The sequence below is a fragment of the Camponotus floridanus genome, unplaced genomic scaffold (assembly GCF_003227725.1).
Source record: "Camponotus floridanus strain SB8 unplaced genomic scaffold, Cflo_v7.5 scaffold110, whole genome shotgun sequence".
Taxonomy (NCBI): domain Eukaryota; kingdom Metazoa; phylum Arthropoda; class Insecta; order Hymenoptera; family Formicidae; genus Camponotus; species Camponotus floridanus.
Window position 1 is genome coordinate 89,263 of NW_020229227.1, and position 14,203 is coordinate 103,465.

The window sequence follows — 14,203 nt, forward strand, 5'->3', positions numbered from 1 at the left end:
ATATCTAGGACACGTAATTAGCAAAGATGGAGTAAAACCAAATCCAAAAAAATTAGAAGCTGTAAAATTATTTCCGAGACCGAAAACGCCAAAAAACATTAAACAATTTCTAGGATACTACAGACGTTTTATATCCAATTCTCTAAATTTGCCAAATCGTTAACAGCTTTATTAAAAAGCAACACAAATTTCGAATGGACATCCGAACAAGAAGAATCATTTCAAATCTTGAAACAAGAGTTATGCGAAGAATTGCAATATCCTGATTTCTCGAAATCATTCATATTGCCTACAGATGCTTCAGGAATAGCCATAAGCGGGATTCTATCACAAGGAGAGATAAACAGAGATCAACCGATCTCTGCATACGCATCACATACTCTAACAGATAACGAAGTAAAATATGACACTTATAAAAAGGAAGCCCTAGCCATAGTTTATTGCGTAAAGTATTTTAGACCATACTTATATGATCTATGATCATAAACCTTTAACGTGGTTCAAGAATGCACGAGACGCAAACATGCGAATACTACACTGGAGATTGAAACTATACAACTACAGAATACGATTATGATATTGTATACAAAGTTGAAAACCGAGAGAGGTAACGAATATATTTTAACGTTACAAGATCAATTAACGAAATATTGTATGGGAATACCGCTACCGAATCAGACTGCCGAAACCATCGCAGAAGCTTTTGTAGATCGATTCATTTGCGTACTCGGAGCGAGAAACCTTTATTGGCAGTACATTGGACACGTTGCAATTGCGTACCGTGCTATTCGACACATAAGATTGCGTTCGATTGGACACGTTACATTTGCCCACCGTTCAATTGGACATAGTTCTTTTGCGCACCGTTCGATTGAACACGTTACATTTGCCTACCGTTCAATTCGACACAGTTCTTTTGCGCACAGTTCTTTCACGCATCCTTCGATTGGACACGTTACATTTGCCCACCGTTCAATTGGACACAGTTCTTTTGCGCACAGTTCTTTTGCTCACAGTTCTTTTGTTTACAATTTTTTTGCGCATAGTTCTTTTGCCCACAGTTTTATAAACTCATGTGGAATCCCAGTTTGCGTTGCAAAGTACACGCACAGACTGCACACTCCCTCATCCCCACCTCGTTGCTAACCCATGTGAAAGCTCCCTTTGCATGGAAATCGGACGGTGCGCAAAAGAAGTGTGCATAAAAGTGTAACGGCATAGCCGTTACGTAACCAGACCGCGCTGCGCCATTTTGGCGCCAGCGCCGCCGATTGAGCACCGCGACCCGCGGATCCGCGGATTGAGAATCGCGGTCTACGCCACTACTACGCGCATGACCGCGTGGGGGTATCGAGTGGGGATAGCCGCCCGGGTATATAAGGCGGCCGCTCCGGCAGACCGGTACCTATTCCTGTCCTGACTCTCGGGACTCTTCGCTAGAAGCCACAGGGCGCACCCTGGGCAATCGAAGCCTACCGAGCTCCTCTTCCATCCTTGCTTCTGGTCCAGAGCACGGAAAGAGCCGTGAAAACGGCTCCTGGAACAACTAGCCGTTTTCACGGCTCTTGGTACTCACAATCGTTTTCACGGCTCCTGCAACGACAGCCGTTCTCACGGCTCCTGGCTCGTGAACGAGCACCGTACCTGGGGGACAGCCGTATCCACGGCTCCTGGAGGACAGCCGTATCCACGGCTCCCGGAGGACAGCCGTATCCACGGCTCCTGGAGGACAGCCGTATCCACGGCTCCCGGAGGACAGCCGTATCCACGGCTCCTGGAGGACAGCCGTGTCCACGGCTCCTGGAGGACAGCCGTATCCACGACCTCGGGAGGACATCGACCGCCCACCCGATCTGCGTTGGAGTCGTTCCCACGGCTCTCCGAAATAAGTCGACTCTTATAAATAAAGTGGTCTTTACTCGCTCTCCTCCTTCTCGATCCTCAACCGACTCTGTCAATACGGCCGCCCGACAAATCGTTCGTCCACCGTCCGCGCGTTTATTCTGGGGGGTCCTGTTTAATTCCCCTGGTCTAGAGCCCGGTTGCTACCGGGCCCGGTCGGTTGTTACCGACGTCCAGTATCCCGGCGTACCACGGGGCACCCGTGTACGCCACCCGAAGGACGGGTTCTCCCGTCCTCAGCCGGCCTCGGTTGGCAGACCCTGCTAGACTCCGTGTCCGTGCCCCGCTGCACGCGACCACCCCTGATTTCTCCGCGGTCCGCGCTCGAAAGATCCGTCCGCGCGTTTGTAGAATAAACATTGTAAATAATTTAATTAGCATTAAGCCGTATCCGTTAGTTATTAGATTTAGGATAATTAAAGCCGCGTCCGACTTGCCGTCGCGATTCCGTGTAAATATTAGCATACATTGGCGTACTTGTACGGGCCTACTGCCCGAAACTCGTCTGTTTGTTCTTTTGCTTTAAAATAAACTTATTTTAAATCCAATCCGAACTGTGTGGTGTTTTGCGAGCCTGAGCCTCCCCTTCTCCCGAACCCTGACTCCGACAAGCCGATCCGCGGCGTCGGGAAAGGTGCTCCGTTACAAAAGAAACCAGTCCAATTGAACGGTGGGCAAATATAACGTGTCCAATCGAACGGTGCGCAATTGCAACGTGTCCAATTGTACTGTGCGCCAATGAGCTACTCCCACTCGGAGCATCGAAAGCAATATTAACGAATCAAGGACGAAACTTTATTAGGGAATTACTAAAAAGGATTGCTAAACTATTTAAAATTCGCAAGTTTCGAACAACAGCTTTCCACCCTCAATAAAACGGACCTTTGGAGAGATCTCATCATGCATCAGGAGAATATTTAAAACAATATGCGAACGAACAAAAGCAGTAGGACAGATGGGTTGGTCTTGTAATGTTCAATTACAACACTAGCGTACATGAAGCAACTAAGCATACCCCATACGAATTAGTTTTTGATAAAATAGCAAGAATTCCATCCAACAAATCCCTTACTTCAGGAGATAAACTAGCAAGCTACGACGAATACTTAGTAAATCTCGTTACACAACTTCACACTATTGAAGGAAATGCTCGCGATAATGTTATTCAAGCAAAAACTAAATAAAAAAATCATTATGACCAGAAAATAAATCCACAGACCTTTAAGCCTGGAGACCAAGTATTTTTATTAATTCTTTGAGGGGCTGTGTATCATATATGATACACCTATTTATCTTTAGTATTTTCCTCATTATGGATGTATTACGACAGTTATATGCATGCAATCAAGTTCCTTAGACTTTTGATTACCTACATATTGTAATCTTCCATTACTTTTTACTGGGGGGGTTGACAATAATTAATTAATAAATAATCAATATGAAAAAAGCACTATTTTTTCGGAAAAAAATCAGTTTTGAATACAGGTCTTGTTGAATCAATCCTAAATTACACATATATAGGTTTTCGGGGTCTCTGATTACAATGCCGGCCTCAGATTTTGAAAATCCAAGATGGCAGATCCAATATGGAGGATGACATATCAAAAATCTGATAATTTTCAATTTTAAAAAATCTTATCATATTTTGCATATAATTTGAAGAAAAAAGTATTCTTCATGTTTTTTCGATTAGTGTAGTTTTTGAGAAAAAAAATTCATGAATTATAGAATTTCTTCTGGCTTTCCATGCAACACGAAGAGGGAAAACATTGATTCAATTTTCTATCACAAAATAAATAACTACAAAAACATGAAAATATCAGTTTTTTTATCTATGTATGAGTTCATCAAGGATATTATCCGCCATCTTGAATTTCAAATATCCGAAGCTGGATTCGTCATCAGCGACCCTGAAAATCTCTATATACGTGATTTCATCTGAAAATATCAAGTTTGTCAATATTTCCAAGATATAATCCGCCATCTTGAATCCGCCATCTTGAATTTTGAAATTATGATGCCAGATTCGTAATCAGTAATCCCAAAAACCTATAAAACCATCATGATTTTTGTTGTTGATCTCACACAAAAAATGTGCCCCTAAAAGGGTTAAAAGGTCCTAAATCTGGTAAATTCAGAGATCAATATATCGGAGGTTTCTCACGAGGTTTTAGAATTTTTTAACAAAAATAATATAAAAATTAAGATAAAGAAAAATAGTCCAATAGTACATCCTAACCGCTTACGAATTTCACACATCAAGCCATCAAAAAGCCAATAACTAAACAATAATTAAATACAATTTCAGATGGATCCGAGAGCCAGAAGACTAATTGCAATAATAATACTCCGAATAATACAGTTTCTTCGAACGTTTGGAATAATAGGATACGATTGTGGGTCATCATCGGCGAATCTAATGATCTTATCTTTATTAAATGTGGAAAAATGTGACATCCAAAAACAATTTAGTTCTAGTTATTAATTCTAGTTCAATTTACGTGCAATTACTGCAAATTAATGATTTCAAATCAACTCGAGTCATACAATGCAAAGTTGAGATCGATAGATTAATTAGAAAATGTGGAATGTTCTCCCATACTATGAATGTACATAATGAAAAATATTCTTACATTGAATCAATAACCCGCCAAACTTGTAGACGTATGCATGACTACAGCAGCTATCAACTGGGAAACACATACATAACTGGCTTAAAATCGAATATAACCATCGCACGCCCAGTAACACTGGCCGGAACCGTAGATAATGACGGTAAATATTCTGGAGGATCATATTCCTTATGGAACGTGGTCGGATGTCCTTGTAATAGGATCAGTAAAAATTACATTACACGATTACACTGCGGATGTGCGAATCAATAGTAATCAATTACAACTCAGATCGGGTAAGACTTGTGAATTTGGCTCCGTAGAATGTATAGACATAGAAGGGGGAGATACATACTGGGACCCAATTCCTGTCGGTCCTTGCAAATTTTCCGACTAGGGTATAATATATGAAATAATTGACGAAGAACAACATCAAACAGTCTATTCCCTCACCACTCAGGACATAATATTTGCTTTAACCAGCGTAGGAAGACATGAAGTGTGTGGATATTCATTAATACGAACAGAGCATCCTAAATTATTAATTTTCGAAACCGTACGCGGCACTGTAGTTTTAATAAACAAACTCGCACTTCTAACTTGGATATCTTCGCATATATGAACTCAAAATTTGTCTATGTGGAGAAACACATTCGTACTCAAATCAATCAATTTTATCATAATATCTTATTACAACAGTGCAGTCTGGAACGAAAAATGATGCAAAACGCTTTAGTTATCGCTACACAATCCTCAGACATTTTTGCATATCACTTAATGAAAGAACTTGGATACATGGCTCTACTAGCTGGTGAAGTAATTCACATAATAAAATGCGTAGCACTCACTCGAACAGAGCGATGCTATAATCAATTACCAGTAACTCGAGAAAATTAACTTACTATTTAACTCCTCAAACTCATAAATTATTACGATAAGACACTTATTACGATACGACCCGCAGTCCTAAATACCGTAGCCTGAGGAATCATGGGAAAAACCATCTCTTTGGAGGAAGGCTGCATTTCCAACTTATTAGATGAAAATACGATCAAGAAAATAGCCTTATCTACATGAACAAAATTTTGGAACAAATTCTTGATTTTCGGAAATATTAGCGCGGGATTACTCAGAATCTATTTGGCCATAAGAATTATTAAACTAATATTGGATACAATAGTACATGGATATGCCTTGCATTCACTTGAAATCAAGGAATCAAAATCTTAAACAAATGTAAACAATACTCTGAACCACACCCTGACACCTCAAAAATTTTTTTATGTACATATATCTTTCGCATTTTAACAATAAAAAAAATCAACCAAACTCTATTATCATAAGCAATTTTAACCATTCTACAGAATAAAAGAAAAAAAATGGAAATCAAGTGCATCGAAACGAATTTCTTAACCCAAGGACGTTTGGATATGACGATAGTCAAGGTGAAGTCACCGCTCCTCTTTTGCGTCCAATTAAAAAACGGTGAGAAAGATTTAAAAGAATTAGAGGAAGAACTAGAATTCCGGATGGTCAGGAAAGCTACCTATCTACACATCTGGCCCGAAGATTTCAAGGAAAACATGACCGTCGCAATAAAAGATTGCAAATCTTGGCGACGGGACATTATAAAAAAAATTAATAGGACAAACTGGATGATTAAAATCAGCCTAGGGGACTGGGGCCGATCAATCTAGCGTATGAGCGAAGTCTGCCTCCTGGAGGAGGATCAGGACAGATTCAAGGAGTTGCCTTGGCAAACTTATAATCTGTGATTTAGCCTACACCGATTCTGTTCTGAACGTCCGAACTTGACCAAAGGAAACTAAGGATCTCTGCCGACAACTTCTTGATGGACGAAAAGGATGGATTCATATAGTCTGCCCCCTTAGTGAAGGGACGGCGCTAGTTAAATTAAACATAGAGGGAATATCGTCGAATACTTCATATTCTCTCCGAGATGCGCTTATATTTTATTAGGTCACGCCCAACTTTAGCACTAGTGTAGCCATAGATGTAATTCCTACCGTATAAGAAAACGATAGAATCTTAATAGAATACATTCCATACATTATATTATTTAGCATTATTCCATATTACTAGTTATTATCTTACGTATATACTCTATATAATCATTCTTATGTTAATCGATTAGATAATAAAAAAAAAAGAAAAAATATATATACAGGGTGAGTCATTTTAAGTGACGGACTAAAATTTCTCGAAAACTATAGGAGATACAGAAAAATGTTTCAAACAAAAATTGTAGGGTGTAAAGGGGGACATAAGATGGTAGCATTGGTTTGACCTTGGAAAGTCATTTAAAGGTCACATAAAAGTCACCTTCAATTTCTTAAATTGAACCCACTATTTTTCATTACATATTCTTGTAGCTTATCTCGAGAACTTTCCAAAACACTACAGACAAATGTTTTTTCATTAAATACTTTTTGAGTTATAAGGCTTCAAAGTTTGCAGTACTTCGATATAAAATGCAAAATATCTCGTAAAATATTTAGTTTTCGATAGTCTTACCTTAATACTTTTATGCACAGGATAATGAGACAAAACTATTGGTGCAAAGAAAACGTATGATTGTTTATGATAAAAAATGTGTAATTTGCAATGCACTTTTTGTTATAAACAATCATGCGTTTTCTTTGCACCAATAGTTTTGTCTCATTATCCTGTGCATAAAAGTATTAGGGTAAGACTACCGAAAACTAAATATTTTACGAGATATTTTGCATTTTATATCAAAGTACTGCAAACTTTGAAGCCTTATAACTCAAAAAGTATTTAATGAAAAAACATTTGTCTGTAGTGTTTTGGAAAGTTCTCGAGATAAGCTACAAGAATATGTAATGAAAAATAGTGGGTTCAATTTAAGAAATTGAAGGTGACTTTTATGTGACCTTTAAATGACTTTCCAAGGTCAAACCAATGCTACCATCTTATGTCCCCCTTTACACCCTACAATTTTTGTTTGAAACATTTTTCTGTATCTCCTATAGTTTTCGAGAAATTTTAGTCCGTCACTTAAAATGACTCACCCTGTATATATATATATAATAAAAATAACGAAAAATAATACAAAATTATATATTTACTCAAGTAGAATATCCAAATTCCTACCTTAAAAGGTGTATGTTAAGTCGATTACTCGAATATATCGAAACGTTGAAGCCTCCTTTTCTGCGATGCTGATTGGATGCTAGTGCGTTCCGATATATTCGCGGCAAGTAGCGTAGCGCTCGAGCGTTTCGACATCCATAACCGATTTGTTACTCTGCTCTTTCGTGTTACATAATAGTAGTGCGTTAAGAAAGAAGTAAAAAGAATCTCGAAGAGAATAGAAGAAGGAGAAAGAGAAAAAGAAGAAAAGTCGAATAAAGAAGGTATGTAAATATGTGTATAAAAAATGCTCTTTTTTAAAAGAAAGTATGAAAAACTTTGATCGATTGAAAAAGGTCATATTACTTGTACATATTTATATTTACAATTATATTTACAATATGTATAAAATATATAAACTATATTGTAATTATATGTATGAACATATATATACATATATATAATATATATACATTACATGTACATATGTACACATATATGTTAATATGTAAAATAATATAATAATTATAATTATACTTATTTTTGTTTGTAGTGAAATTACACTAATAATTTTAAATCCTCTCTGCATTATTGTATGTGCTCTTAATAAAACATTAATACATATGCAAGATAATATATGGAAGTTATTTGTAAATATGCATTATATGTTCTATGTTATCTTATATACTATGCGTAGTAATGAATTTCAATATTGCTGGAAGACTTTGCTTATAAAGAAGCTTGTACAACAAACTTGTTATCTAGGAAATTTTATATACTATACGTAGTAATGATTTAAGAGTATATGTACTAATGCGAATAGCATTCATTATTACTAATCTAATTTCAATATTGCTGGAAGAGTTTGCTTATAAAGAAGCTTGTACAACAAGCTTGTTATCTAAGAAATCTTATATACTATGCGTAGTAATGGTTTAACAGTATATGTACTAATGCGAATAGCATTCATTATTACTAATCTAATTTCAATATTACTGCAAGACTTTGCTTATAAAGAAGCTTGTACAACAAACTTGTTATCTAGGACATTTTATATACTATACGTAGTAATGATTTAAGAGTGTATATACTAATGCGAATAGCATTCATTATTACTAATCTAATTTCAATATTGCTGGAAGAGTTTACTTATAAAGAAGCTTGTACAACAAGCTTGTTATCTAGGAAATATATAGCTATTCCTTTATATAAGCTTTTGTATAAGTAAATTCTTCCTGTAATATTTAAATTTGATTAATACGTAATGTTGAATTCTATTTAAGTTAGTACGTATATTCTTAAATCATTACAATATGTTATTTATAAAAATGCATGTATTAATTTTTATATACCATAATAATGTACTAATGCGAATAGATTTAAATTTATTAATTTAATTTAAATATTGTAAGAAGTGTTTGTTTATAAAGAAGCTTGTATAAAGAAGTGCCTATACATTTTTTAGAATATTGAGAATATTAATACGAGAATTTTAGAATATTAATACAAGATAACTTATATATGTAATACATATATTTTTTTAAATAGTTTAGTTTATTGAAAAACACTAATAAGAATTGTATATAGGTTATATTCAAAACATATTTTTAAAAAAATATTCAAAATATGTTAAATATATTCAGTAAATTTTTACCAATAAAACAAACAATGTATGTTTTTCTTACACGGGAATCTCACATCTAAATGAATATTGTTTGAGAATAAGAGCTATTAAGAGCCAAGGCGGATGGTAATGCGTGAACTTAAAATGATTAGTAATTCGCGAAAATTAAACCGCGTTTTTATTGAAAAATTAATGACATATGCCTATATTTTACTTAGTGCATAAAGCCAAGATATAGGTTTCTCAAATCTGAGAACACACTATAAGACCCCTCTTAACCCTCCTGAAGAGACGTAATGTATGTTTTATAAATTTTTCCTATATATAATTCTTTAGTTTTCAAAGGATCAAGTTATTTTTAAAGTTTTACATATTATTCTAATTATCTTGCACAAATAATAATAACCCAGAAAATGTATAATCACTTCTTTATACAAACTTTTTTTATTAGCAATTTTTCTTGCAATATTTAAATTAGATTAAGAATGTTGAACTCTATTTGCATTATAGTAAATATGTTCTTAAATAATTATTATTGTATATACGAGGGCGGTTCAATAAGTACCCGTGTTTGACGACAAAGGGCGTTCCTGAGGGAAGTTGGTGTTATCATCGTGTACTGTCATCTATCAAACGACGGCAAAACAAATTTCAGACTGATTGATAGATTAGTTTGGATTTGCCAGCCATTCGAGTAAGACGTGTTTCGTGATTTTCGCTAAGATGGAAAAAGAGCAGTATCGTTCGGTAATTCGCTTTTTGTTTTTGGAATGGAAAAAATGCGAGGAGATAAAAGCAAAGTTGGATGCTGTTTATGGGGACACTTCACCATCTATGACCACAGTTAGATATTGGTTCAACGAATTTAAACGTGGGCGAACATCCGTTTTTGATGAGGAGCGACCAGGGCGCCCGGCAGACGTGGTTACCGAGGAAATCATTCAAAAAGTGCACGACATGATTCTCACTGATCGACGAACGAAAGTGCGCGAAGTAGCAGAGGCCATAGGTGTGTCGACCGGAACGGCAATTAATATTTTACATGATAAGTTGGCGATGAAAAAATTGTCGGCCCGATGGGTGCCGCGATTGCTCACGGTGGACAACAGTTGTCGTCGCCAAACTGCATGAATTGCGTTATGAATTGCTGCCACACCCCCCGTATTCTCCCGATCTGGCTCCCTGCGACTTTTTTTTGTTCCCTAACATGAAGAAATGGCTCGCGGGAAAAAAATTTAGTTCGAACGAGGAAGTCATCGCCGAGACAGAGGCGTATTTTGGAGAGTTCGACAAATCCTATTTTTTGGAGGGGTTAAAAAAATGGCAGGAACGTTGGGAGAAGTGTATCTTTCTAAAAGGGGACTATGTTGAAAAATAAAAAAAATTTTTTTTAAAAAATCGTGTCTTCATTTCTAACACGGGTACTTATTGAACCGCCCTCGTATATAAGACAAAGTATAATTAAAAATAATACATATTGTTACGGCCCTGATGTCCGTGTTCATCGGGACGGCGCCGATTAACGAGAAGAAGTGCGTTATCAAGAGGTTGTTGACAGCAGCGTCTGTCATTTGGGAGTTCGGCTCAAGCTGCGCGGACGCGTTTCTGTATCGAGCCGAGCCGAATTGCTAATATTGTGCATTACGTTCTGTGTTACCGTTTGTAGTGTTCTGTGTTGTGGTTTTGTGTATTAAAGTTCCTAGTTCCCTTCAAAGGTGTTCATTCATTTCGCGCGACTCGCGAGCGGCCGATCTCTTCGCGCGCGTCTTCGATATTAATCAAAGTCCTCACCGCGGGCGTAACAATATATATATATATTTATATATAACTTAGCTAAAAATAGCAAGAATTATAGTAGAAAATATTTATTAAGTATTTATTATTTGTTATGTTAATAAAAATTTAATGAACATAGTTATACTATATATATGTAATTGTATAAAAATACGTATAATTCTTGTTATTTTTTAATAAATCAATGTATTATACGATGTATTATCTTGCATACACATTAACTGGTTAAGAAGTATATAATAATGCGAGGAGAGAAAGTTTAAAATTATTAATGTAATTTAACTATAAATAAAAATAATATAATCTATATTATAATATATATACAGGGTCTACCAAAAGTGTGGAAACCCCTAAATATCTCGGAAAATATACGTTTTACAGAAAAGTGTTTCCAACAAAAGTTGTAGGGTTTAGGAAGGTCTATATACTGATTCTATCAGTTTGACCTTGGATGGCGTCGTCAAGGTCAGGTCAAGGTCACATTGACTTTTTTAAATGACCCCCTACATTTGATTGCATATTCTTATAGCTTAATTCAAGAGCTTTCCAAAACACTATAATAATGTTCATTTTTATTAAGTACTTTGCGAGTTATGAGGGTTGAATGATAGAGTAGCGCCGGTATTAACATTATCCAAGGTGTACTACATGGAGGTTACTCGCTCGGATTTGCATCTGTTGTGTGTGTGATCCAGCTAACTAAGGCAAGATCGATTCCTCAACATATCCTCATATTTCGCTGAAGTCAAATTGCCAAAAAATTGCTCCATAAAACGTGTATGAAACGTCTCGTTAGTTCCTTCATTTACCGCTATGTGACGCACTACATGCAGTCTAACTCGCATTTAAAATTCAACTAAGAATGTATAAAGCTATCAAAGAACGAGCACCTTCTAACTTCAGCTTTGAGCAAGCAGAAATTAATTGTTATCGTCCAAATACAACGTACGATTAATTAAAATTAAACGTTTTAAAAATGGCTGGCGACTTGTCGGAACGTGAAAGAATCACTATCCTCATGATGCGTGGATGGGGTGATAACGAAAGATCGTTCTCTGATGTCGTTCGATTATTTAATGACACGTATCCGAACCGTCGAATTAATAAGTCCACTGTGTTAAAAACAATAGAACGTTTTAGACAAACTGGTAGCGTAAGAAATCGCTCTAAGTCAGGAAGACCATTGTCTGCAACCAACGAAGAAAAACAACTTGATGTTCTGCAGACATTTATTGAAGATCCCAATTCTAGTGTTCAGAGAGTCGCTCAAACTCACGATATTGCTCCCATGTCGGTTTGGAGAATTTTAAAGAAGAACAAGTTCCATCCATATAAATTGCAATACGTTCAAGAATTGCAAAACGGAGATGAGGAGCGTCGTATACATTTCTGTGAAAGAATGATGGCACTAATAGATGTCCGGCCCATCTTCCCTTATCAAATTGTTTTCACAGACGAGGCAACTTTTACCTTAACGGGAGAAGTTAATAATCAAAATTTTCGTTTCTGGTCAGATGAGAATCCGAATTGGGTGCGGGAAACTCACACACAACATCCACAAAAAATAAATGTATGGTGCGGAATAATAGATGGCTATTTAATAGGGCCGTTTTTTTTTGAAGAATATTTGAACGCTCAAAGGTATGAGAGATTACTTGTTGATCAAATAATTCCAGCCATACAGAATACTTTTCCAAATAATTTCCAAGAAATATGGTTTCAGCATGATGGAGCTCCTGCTCATTTTGGTGCAGGACCACGTCGTATTTTAAATGAGACTTTTCCGCTACGGTGGATAGGAAGAAGGAACGGAAATGAGGGAGGAGAGGATTGGCCACCTCGGTCACCAGATCTAACTCCTCTTGATTATTATCTATGGGGATATCTGAAGAGTAAGGTTTACAGAACAAAACCTAAAACCATTCACGAATTGATACAGCGAATAAGGGATGAAATGGCTTTGATACCTTTTGAAACGAATCGTAAAGTCATTTCTACATTCTACCAAAGATTAGCATATTGTCAGGAAGTAAATGGCAGCCACTTTCAGCATTTACTTTAACACATTGAAACACATTTGCAATCGTTTGGTACAACCTAACCTGATCTCTGTATACACGCACCGCACGCACGCACACGCACACATTTCGAACAATTATTATGATAAATGAGCATCCACAAATTTATTTACTGTTTACTATGTCGATTGCTTTCCAGGTCTTTAAATGCTCGATTGTAATTTGGTTGGGTCTTTGCTTTTGCTGACTGGATCCACGACCGATCTTGCCTTAGTTAGCTGGATCACACACACAACAGATGCAAATCCGAGCGAGTAACCTCCATGTAGTACACCTTGGATAATGTTAATACCGGCGCTACTCTATCATTCAACCCTCATAACTCGCAAAGTACTTAATAAAAATGAACATTATTATAGTGTTTTGGAAAGCTCTTGAATTAAGCTATAAGAATATGCAATCAAATGTAGGGGGTGTCATTTAAAAAAGTCAATGTGACCTTGACCTGACCTTGACGACGCCATCCAAGGTCAAACTGATAGAATCAGTATATAGATCTTCTTAAACCCTACAACTTTTGTTGGAAACACTTTTCTGTAAAACGTATATTTTCCGAGATATTTAGGGGTTTCCACACTTTTGGTAGACCCTGTATATTTAATTATATATATACGCATAATTAAATACACCACAATATAGCTTATATTCTATATACATTGTAAATATAATTGTAAATATAAACATGATACAAGTGGTATGATCTTTTCCCTACTTGGAGTTCAATCATAAATTTTTTTCTCTAGCATGAACTCGTGAATAGTAAAAAATTTTATTGAGACAAATATTGAATATATGTTAACTTTTCCTAAGTTTACGTTACAAGAAAGGATTTATGATTAAGATTTTATTAGTATAATATTAATAATAAGATCTATAAAATTATTTATATAAAATTATATATTAATATAATACAATTTAAATCACACACACACACACACACACACACACACATATATATATATAAAATATAATTTATATACAGGGTGAGTTTTTTATCTTGAGATATCAAAATATCTCGTAAAGTCTAAAAGATACGAAAAAATGTTTCAAACAAAAGTTATATGGTTTCAAGGGGAACA

The 14,203-nt window shown here is 36.0% G+C and overlaps 1 protein-coding gene across 1 annotated transcript; it reads left to right on the forward strand.

The window, feature by feature from the left end:
• The first annotated feature begins 9,975 nt into the window (after positions 1 to 9,975).
• Positions 9,976 to 10,383, forward strand: LOC105258167 (protein GVQW3-like). The gene has a single exon (XM_011269268.2). The coding sequence runs from the start codon at positions 9,976 to 9,978 to the stop codon at positions 10,381 to 10,383; it is 408 nt and encodes a 135-aa protein (XP_011267570.2).
• Positions 10,384 to 14,203: the final 3,820 nt, after the last annotated feature.